Source organism: Eptatretus burgeri, chromosome 5 (genome assembly GCF_056783735.1).
Source record: "Eptatretus burgeri isolate ZD-2024b chromosome 5, Ebu_testis_v1, whole genome shotgun sequence".
Lineage (NCBI taxonomy): Eukaryota > Metazoa > Chordata > Myxini > Myxiniformes > Myxinidae > Eptatretus > Eptatretus burgeri.
Genome location: NC_140965.1, coordinates 31574278 through 31584105, shown reverse-complemented (window position 1 = coordinate 31584105; position 9828 = coordinate 31574278). Strand labels below are relative to the sequence as shown.

General features: G+C 41.3%; 1 protein-coding gene across 6 annotated transcripts in view; it reads left to right on the top strand.

Moving 5' to 3' along the window:
- ADPRHL1 (ADP-ribosylhydrolase like 1) overlaps positions 1–9828 on the top strand; it is a 75463-nt gene extending 65635 nt beyond the window's left edge. For 5 of the 6 annotated variants that reach the window (XM_085881284.1, XM_085881283.1, XM_085881286.1 and 2 more), the window contains 5 exons: positions 1905–2030; positions 2562–2702; positions 3488–3615; positions 9067–9199; positions 9400–9828. In XM_085881284.1, the coding sequence (XP_085737410.1) occupies positions 1905–2030; positions 2562–2702; positions 3488–3615; positions 9067–9199; positions 9400–9557 (686 nt within the window). In that variant the 3' untranslated portion in view covers positions 9558–9828. Of the gene's footprint in view, positions 1–1904; positions 2036–2561; positions 2703–3487; positions 3616–9066; positions 9200–9399 lie in introns of all 6 variants that reach the window. The other variant, XR_015058136.1, reaches the window with a different exon arrangement.

Below are 9828 nucleotides of genomic sequence, written 5' to 3'. Positions count from 1 at the left end.
GACCTTCTATTCCGGTGTTCGGTGGGAGACGGCCCGACTGCACCGTCTCGCGGTCGTCCTCGCCATCGAACCCGGCCGGCAACAATATATCCATCACATGATCATTTTCATAACACGCATGACCTGCGAAGCATCACATGCGATCAACTCTTGAGCTTGGGTCCATCGACACAATGATTGTGCCATGGCAGCACACCCTTGTAAACGTCAGCGAATTCTAATCAACTCGATTATGACTGAAGCATCTGTGTTGTTTTGCCTTTGAAATGCATGCCATTTCACACAGGTGTTGTCACGGTTGCACGTGATGGTCTGGCAATGTGTGGTGTACAGCATGATCTTGATCAATAGATCTTGAGTGCATCGTCATCGCATCAGGTTGTAACGAGTACACTGGCCTCCAGTGAGAGTGCACACCAACAGTTTTCGGGTTTTTGAAACTAGATGCCAGACCATGATATGCAGTACAGTGGAATACCTTCAATTTTTTTTTCCAATCACTATTACCTTTAAAAAAACATGACACCTTTTGTGGATTTTTTTTTCTTTGTAGGTACATCCTTATTGGTCTATTTGCATGTGACTTCACCTTGTAAGGAAACACTCTGACATAATTTAAGGATTTTGTTATTCAATGTTTGTGACCTTTTTCTACTCTCAAACTTTCTCATTTCTCCATTACAAGTTATCATCTACTTTCGTGTAAGGATCGAAACCTTGCATATTGAGTAATTTGGTTCTTTCATGAACCTTAATATTTCTGGAGAAAAAAAAACAAACACAATAAACAGCAGAAACCCCTTTTAACTCAAAAACTTGGAATCAAGGACGTTGTCCTGGAACTTTTAGAGTGCTATGTCCCTCCATGGATGTCATCAGAATTTGGAGTGCCACGGAGTATGGCTCCACTCTATGTTGATACTTCTGAATTGATCTCACCCCTAAAGGCAGTACAATCCAAGGCCCTGATGGTACTTGATATCTCTTGGCAGGAGCCTGAAATGCAGGGACTGCTCTCCCACTCCTGCCCTGCTGGTGGGTGATCTTGGGGGTCCTGTAACGCCTCACATCCGGTATTGCCTCCTTTCTGTCCCCTTTTTCCTGCCAGGTCCCATGTATTCTTCCAGCTATCTTTACCAACTACTACTTCAATGGCCCCAATTAGTTGCACCATATTGTGGGGTCGACGGAGGAATGTCTTTGGTCCAGGGCTTTGGAGAACTGGCTGGCTGGTCCTGAAGTTTGTTCAAATGAAGGTGGCAGGAATTCGAATTTGGCCAGGGAGCAGCAATTACTCTGTTACTCTTCACAAACGACACCGTGGGATCTACAGCCTCAGTCAACTAACGCTAACAGATGGGACCCCTAACATCCATCCGAGAGACTGGGCACACATTGATACATCATCCTGTCTTCAAAACACCAGGGTGACTTTATAATTACTGAGATTCGAACCCAAGCTGGATACCTTGGAAGCAAGTGCAGATACCTCTAAGCTATCCTACCAGTCTTGTATAAATAATTACCTTCTTTCGTTTTTTAAACAAAGTAGACTGTAACCATTTTATCACAGACATGCGTGAGACTCACTGACGAACCGCAAGCAAATATCTTCTCGCACATCACACCGTTTCTTCGTCGATGTGACATTTAAGTGCATTGCTCTTCCCCCAGGTGAAGATAAAGTTTGAAACAGGTTGCAAGAGTTATCAACTCTTTGTCTCTTGGAAAATGTTTAATGATGTAACTGAATTAAGCTCACACCTGCATTCTCGCAATAACAATGCAGAAAATCAAATAATTGACATTGGCCTTGGTTGTTGCACTGATGATTTCCTGTTCGCTTGTACTGGGATGCCAGGTTTTCAGTTGTGGAATATTAATGTTGGCTCTGCCTTGTTCAGGGACAGGCTTTGGCGCTGCCACCAAAGCCATGTGCATCGGTTTGCGCTTCCCATTGCCTGATCAGCTAGAAACGCTGGTGGAGGTCAGCATTGAATGTGGTCGGATGACACACAATCACCCAACAGGCAAGGTGCACATGTCTACATAGTGCACAATCTTACCACATGATGGAGAAAATAATACAGAAGTAATAGTACAAGTAAGATTGTCCACAGTGTATCCACACCCCTAGGTGTCTGACATTGTCGGTAGGGCTAATTCTACAGCAATCTCCAAGCAGTGAATGTGGCAAACACGTAATGCACTGAGATCTTTAACATTCACAGTGTAAATGCAAACAGGACAACTTTCTTTATGCGTCCCTCGCAAGGTCATTTGCTTCTGGAGCGACGGCCCCAATTGATCCTTCATCAAATTGGTATTTTATTGGTGTCGGTAGCGAACACAAAATCAACATCTCAATGGTGAGCTGCCAACCGAGCTATCCTGGCACGCCAGATAGAATAAAAATTCATTATTACAAGGGGAAACAGACCACGAGACCCCAAAATTGGGGGCAGTTAAAAAGGTTGGTGATTCAGAGCTGAAAAGTCTGCTCTTCAGACAACCCTGACAGGTGTGTGAGCTAGCAGTGTTTTTGTTACCACACTTTGCAGGTTTTCTGGGTTCCTTCTGCTCTGCCCTTTTTGCGTCATACGCAGTGCAAGGAATGCCACTGGCTCGGTGGGGGCGAGACATGCTGCGAACCGTCTCTTTGGCTGAAGAATATTGCCGGAGAAAAGTTCGCCACATGGCAGGTATACGGTTATTGTACTTGGCTTTTTCTTTTTGTCAGGCATTGTTCATGTTTTATCAATAATCGGCCTGACCTCCTCTGCATGACCACGTTACCCATCACTCTAATTACAGGATCTGGAACTGTAAGATTGCAAAAGAGGCTTCAACTAACTAGTACCTTCTTGAATAATGCTGTTGTGGTTGTCAGATTCAGACCAGTGTCCTGATCCTAATCCTGGCTACCAACCAATGTTATGTTGGAACATGGGTGGACACCTGGTCAAATCTTCCACCCGGACGGTCACCAATTTAGCGATGTATGGTCCTCAAAGGCCATAAGCTGTCCATCGGGAAAGCTGAACAGATCTTTACCCTGCACGTGTAACACAAAGCGGGGTTAAGCTTTGTCTGTCTGACAGACGAATGTCATTTGATGATTGAGGACCTATTTAATTTCATTTTCATGTTTTCTTTTGAACACTGTATAAACATGAATCGGAACACGAACCTGCAGTTTAGCAGTACTTTGGCAAATTGTACGGAACCTCGTCATGATCGCACGTGCACAAACAGGAATAAGGTAATTTTCTCGTCCAATCGATGGTACAAAAACTGCCACCATTCGGACAGATCTCGAACGAACTCGGTTGGAATCCACCTTTGTTCGTTCATTATTACAAGGGGGTGTTACTCTTTCGGTGTTTTTGAATGGACGGAGCGTATTTACGGGGAGAAGTAGTTTATCAATGTCAACGTGGAATTTGGATTGTGCACTGATACTCGTGCTGTCATTGTGCTTGTGTAGAGTACCATGAGTACTGGTTCTACTTTGAGGCCAAATGGCAATGCTATCTTGAGGAGAGAGGCATTGCGGAAGAAGGGCAAGACTCTCCCCACTTTCCTGAGCCATACGGTCCTGCTGAGAGAGACCAGGTGAAGATTCAAATGTGCTGATGATGGGCTAGACCAGACCCATTTACTGTTAATTTTTTTTAAATTTAAAATTGACCAAAGTAATATTTAAAAAGGTTTACATAAAGCAACAATGTGTAAACATAATAACCTTAGTTAACTGAACTGAACTGGGAGATTTTGACCTCTCTGTGACTGGGGGCAGAAGGGGGCTACTTAGCCCTCCCCTCAGATCTCAGCCACACATTGTCCGATTAACTTGAAAATTTGCACGTGCATAGATTATCATGCAATTATCGTTTATCATGCAATTATTACTTAATTAATCATGCAATATGCTAATTCTATGCAATTTTTCAGAGAAATGTGTAATTCTGGTCATACATGTGTGTGATTACATGAAAAGTGTGTGATGTATTAAGAAAAGTTTCTCAAGGTGAAAATCATGACGTCCAATAATTATTTTGGATGGAATGTTTCATATTTGCATAAATTATATGATTATGCAAATGATATAGCATTTTCATGAATCAAGATTTCCGAATGTATAGCAAGCATGAAAAAAGGGGCCACGATCAACTGTCTGTGTGTTAACACTCGGGAATATTGTTCATGATTTTTATTTCACAATTTATCATGAGGATCGAGTGTCGTGACATTTTTTTTTGATTTCTATCTTTTTATTTTATTTTTTTCATGACCCTCGCCAAAGGAGTTTGTTCGTTGCAAAATCGAAGATTTTTCAAGTATATTGGTCAGTCGATTTTGTTATTCTGTTGTCGTTTGTCAATCGCCGACAGCTCACAATTCTAAACCGATCGTCATGAAACTTTACCAAATTGTGGAGGTAGTCTCAACTGAGAAGCCTATTGATTGAGGTCAAAATCACCTTGAGGTCAAATTTCTAAAACTCATTTTTCATCTGATTGACTTGAAAGATGAACAGGATTTTCATAGTCCATCACTGAATTTGGAAACCCTATTTGAGGTAAAAAGGTCAAAGGTTAACTCGGTCAAACTTCTGAAATAATCCATTTCAAGGTCAAACTTCTAAAATCATCAATTGCAATCTGAAAAATAATAAATTTTCACCTGATTGACCTGAGCTTTGATTAAGATTGTCAATTTTAATTTTAATGAAATGGACAATTTGATGTATCCATGGCAACCTTTGGAGAGGGGGTGGATTTTGCAAGTATCGTGCTCTGCATGACGTTTTTTGTTGTTTATTTATTTTCCTTCTCTGGCAGTGGAGGATACGCAACAACAGTGTTCGATTGATTCTGTTTCGCGAAGTGTCGCTCTGAGTGATTTCGAGTTTGTTACTTGTGAAAATCGAAGATTTTTCAAGTACAATCCAGAAAAACATATTTGCACAGAAAATCCATTTTGATTCCTGCAGAGTGCAACGGTGGTGTTTTGATCTTGGATTTTGAGATGATGAAACTGCTGCTGCTTGAGGTTTTTGGATGAAAATTGATTGGTTGGTTTCGTTGTGTGCGTTATTCTGTTTGTCTGTCTGTTTTTATTGTTTATTGCCTACAGGTCATAATTTTAAACCGATCTTCACAAAACTTCACCACATGGTAGAGTTCATCATAAGCATGTCTGTTGTTTGAGGTCAAAAGGTAAACATCGGCCAAAGGTCACCAAATTCGTCAAATTTCTAAAATCCTCAATTTTCATCCGATTGGCGAGAGATTGGAAGAGGATTTTCATATCGGCTTACTGAATTCAACCACCAATTATTTTTGAGGTCATCTTAGGCCAAAAGGTCAACATAGTCCGAATTTCTAAAATTGTCACTTTTCATCCGATTTCCTTGAAATTTGAAGAGTTGCGTATTTGTTCATTGAATTCAACCACCAAATATTTGAGGTCAACATAGGCCAAAATGTCGTCATTTCTAAAATTGTCAATTTTCATCAATTTGACTTGAAATTCGAAGAGGATTTTTGTATTTTGTCATTGAATTCAACGACCAATTATTTTTTAAAGAGCAGGTTGCGGGTCACCAAACATATTCTGAAAATTTATCAATATTGTATGTGCATTAAATAGTTCGATGCAAACTATTGTGGTTGCCTAACTATTGGGAAAATTAATGAGATTTAACTCCGAAGTTGTTATTTCTGGAGGCTGTTGAAAAAAAACAGCCACGTGCCCTATATTGATGTTGACGTCACATTCTCCAAAACTAAGCGGACGCTCACTCGCTCATTGAAGAAGTATCCAGTTCAGCGGGCCGTTCTTTCGCTTTTTTAAGCTTGCAACTGTCTATATTATCCTTTTTTATTTTGAATTATTGTACAACAAAGTTATTTGGATATTTGTACATCATGCCTTGTACATGTCATGTTTTGCGAAAATGGCTGGAAAACGGGTAATCACTCCCATCGATTCCCGAAGGAATCAAACATTCGCCGGCAGTGGATAAGATTTGTACAAACAAAACGGGTGAATTTTCCCCCAAAGAAAATGGGTAAAGAGGACCCTTTGGATAGACTTGTCATTTGTAGTGACCATTTCACAGCCGAGGATTATGAAACCAATGCATTGAGTGAGCTCGGTTTCAAAACAATTGCTCAAGTGAGACTGAAGTGTGATGCTGTGCCTACCATTCAGCCTTCTCCTCCTCAGCTGGCTCCTGCTTCATCTTCTTACACTGTCACCTACGATTATTCGCAATTTAGTTTTAATGGCTAATTATTCAATTAGTGCCAACTTATTTTGCCTTTTCGTAATGTCATCGCAAGGAAAAACAGAGAAGAGGAAAAAAAAAAAAAGTACGTGCAAAAACAACAACGAAAACAAACAAACAAAAAAACGCTTTCAAACAACCACAGTCTGTTCCTTCGCTCTCGTAAATGAGGACTGGATTCGGGCATTGTGTTTATCTATAAATGCGCATAATCGAGAAATTATTAGAATACAGTAAGTCATCACGACCCAGAAGTCTACGTTGTAACCCGTAATGGGGAACGCGGCTGAGAATCTCTTTCCCATCGGCCACGCCTATGCAGCAAAGTGTCCTGTCATTGGTTGGTAAATAAATGGCCATAACTTGGGAAGCACTTGTCCTATTGATATCAAACCTTGAAAAAGCACATCCACAGGGCCCCAGCAATATACCTGGCAAGTTTCAATTAGATCAGACCAGTGGTTGGCGAGAAACAGTGGTCACACGTGCACACACACCTGGAATTATAGATAGATATGCCACAACAGTCTCTTGAAAGTTGGGGTTTGTTCTGACTGTTCACTTTCGCTGGGGTCAAGCTCAGCTGTCAGAAAGACTTCAACGCCAAGGCTACGGTGTATAATATATTTAGGTCCATTATGGATTCATTCCATTTCAGCCTCGTGAGTGACTCGAGGGTTGGTGGTGGTCGTCTGGCAGCTTAGCTGCCGGGGTACCTCTCATTTCTTAAAGCACGACTGTCGCTGATGCAGTGCCCCTTTACCAGTGCACACACTGGAACTGGTACTCATTTCGCCAACCTCGGAAAGATGACAGGCTGAGTCAACCCCCTGGTGAATTAATTCAGTAGCTGATGGGGCTTGAACACAGGATCCCAGGATCCCAAGCCACCATCCTAACCACTGAGCCAACACCAGGATACTGGAGAGTTTAAAAAAAAAACTATTATATCAAGTCACAGACGAATCAAACTTTAACATTATTTTATGCATCGAACAAGAAAATGAAAATCTACAAACCAATCTGTCTGGTTTAATTCAGCAGCTGATGGGGCTTGAACTCAGGATCCCAGGATAGGATCTTGGATCCTCAGCCACCACCCTAACCATTGAGCCAACATCAGGCTTCTGGAGGGTTAAAAAAAACTATTATATCAAGTCAGACGAATCAAACTTTACATTATTTTATGCATCGAACAAGAAAATGAAAATCTACAAACCAATCTGTCTGGTGGAGTCTGTCAGTGTGAACTGCTGGGCAGTCAGTCCTGCCACTTGTACACGAAATAGGCCGTTTTCTGGCACTTGGAAGTGGCTCAAATACATGGCTCAGGGCCAGAAACTCCATAGTATAAATTCCCATCATCCTCCGACTCGTCCTCGGCAATATCGGAATTAAAACACTCAATTTCATCGCTGCTGAAATCACTCTCTGATTCGCATCTCGCCATTGTTCACACGCTGTTTCCGAATGTTCACGAAGTTTTCGGAGAACGTGACGTCATAGTATCTTCGGTAAATTCCGGTCTGTTTTCCGATCACTGACAGAAGTTTTGACTTAAAAGTTAATTTTAGCATATTTTGAGTTTCAAATGTAGGAAAATAATTGCCCAACGATTATTAATGTGCTTACAACCTTCGAACAGCACGAAGTCATCAGCGACCCAAAACCTGCTCTTTAAGATCAAATTGTTTTTGTTTCATCTGATCGACTTGAAATTTGAACAAGATTTGTATTTTGCGTCACTGGATTGGGGAAGGCAACTATTTTTGAGATCAAAAGGTCAACTCAAGGTCAAATTTCTAAAATCATCAATTTCAATCTGGAATATCAATTTTCATCCAAAAACCTCAAGCAGCAGTTTAATCATCTCAGAATCCAAGATCAAAACACCACCGTTGCACCCTCTGCAAGAATCAAAATGGATTTTCTGTGCAAGTACTTTTTCTGGATTATTAGGGGGATAGTATCGGAATGAATGTGATGGCCGGATGTTCTTCGTCTATCGCTCCCTGGTTTTGAGCTTGACAATTTCTCAGCCAGTGGGTTATTGCAATTGCAACTTCGTGATTATTTGCCTTTGAACCATCTTGCCTTTAATCTTTCATCAATCTTCTGACAGTTTGTATCTTTGTCCCTTGCAAAGACTTGATTTGAGCTGTCAGCAAAGATACTCCTGTTGGCATGGAAGGCAACCCAGGCTATTCTTGGTTACCCTTCCATACTCTGCTGTTTTGAAACCTGCACTGCACCCATTTTAGTAAAGTGACTCACGATGCACAAAGGAAAAACAGGAACGATTGATTACCTGTTGCTATAATCAGTTTGATGAGGATATTTCCTATTTCCAGTGGCAATGCATGTTTTTTTTGTTTTTATTAATATACACACAGGCACCTGCAGTCTTTACACTGCCTGTTTGATGCCTGGGTCTTGATCGCAACATGAGCTCAGATGGCATGGGCTCTTTATCATCCATAATTGGAAACAGGACAGCTGGTTTAAAACACCATGGAAGGAGGGAAAGCTCTCCACTGCTTATTTCGTGTTCTCATTAATGGTGGTTTGTGTTTACATAATTTTTGATCTCTTGATTTGGGATTAGAGATGCATATGTACAATATGGGGCAGGGGTTCACAGGGGAGGGGAGAAAATGTCACTTTTGCATCCATAATGAAATAGATCGTCCTTTTGTAAACAACAAAAGCATCAAAATTGGAAAGTATTGTGAAATCCAAGCCAAGTTTGTGTGCTCTTATTTCCCTCAAAGGCATATAAGCAGTGGAGCTCAGAGGGCAGGGGAGGTCGGCGCGGTCATGACGCTCCAATGATCGCTTACGATGCACTGCTCGGAGCTGGTGGAGACTGGAAGGAGCTGTGTTACCGTGCCATGTTTCATGCAGGTATTGTGTACTGTGTGTATTGGGAGGAAGGCTCATAAATCTTCCCTACAATTTGGCTTGTTCTGCACTTGGACAGTGGATATACATAAACATATACATATACATCACAATTAAACCGGGTTTTACAAAGAAAAAAAAATTAAATGAAGAAATAAACATTCCTTCCCTGTTGACATTTCCTCCTTAACCATCCGTTGCAGGGTACAACAACAGCACTGGGGCTATAGCAGGCTTCCTCTATGGCATTCTTTATGGCTTGAAAAACGTTCCCCAGAATCACTTCAAGGATCTGGAAATGCGCAAGCAACTTGAACACCTCGGAGAGAAGCTGTATGAGAAAGCCCAGAGCAACTGTTAAAGGGTGGATAAGGGGCAATGTGTCGGGATTTACATGTGCAAGTGAATTCTGGAATTGTGCTACAGCCATGCCATCACTCCAGCTGGCTTCTTATAAGCATCAAAAACACCATTATTTTTATTTTATTGAAATTTGCATGTCAAAGTTGTTTACGGAGGTGTGGGAAAGGGGGAGGAGGTGGTAACAAGAACCTTGATTTGAAGAAAGTGTGATCTGATGTACCGTTGATATTTCCAAAGATAAAGTTTGGTTAAACAAACCTGCAAAGCCA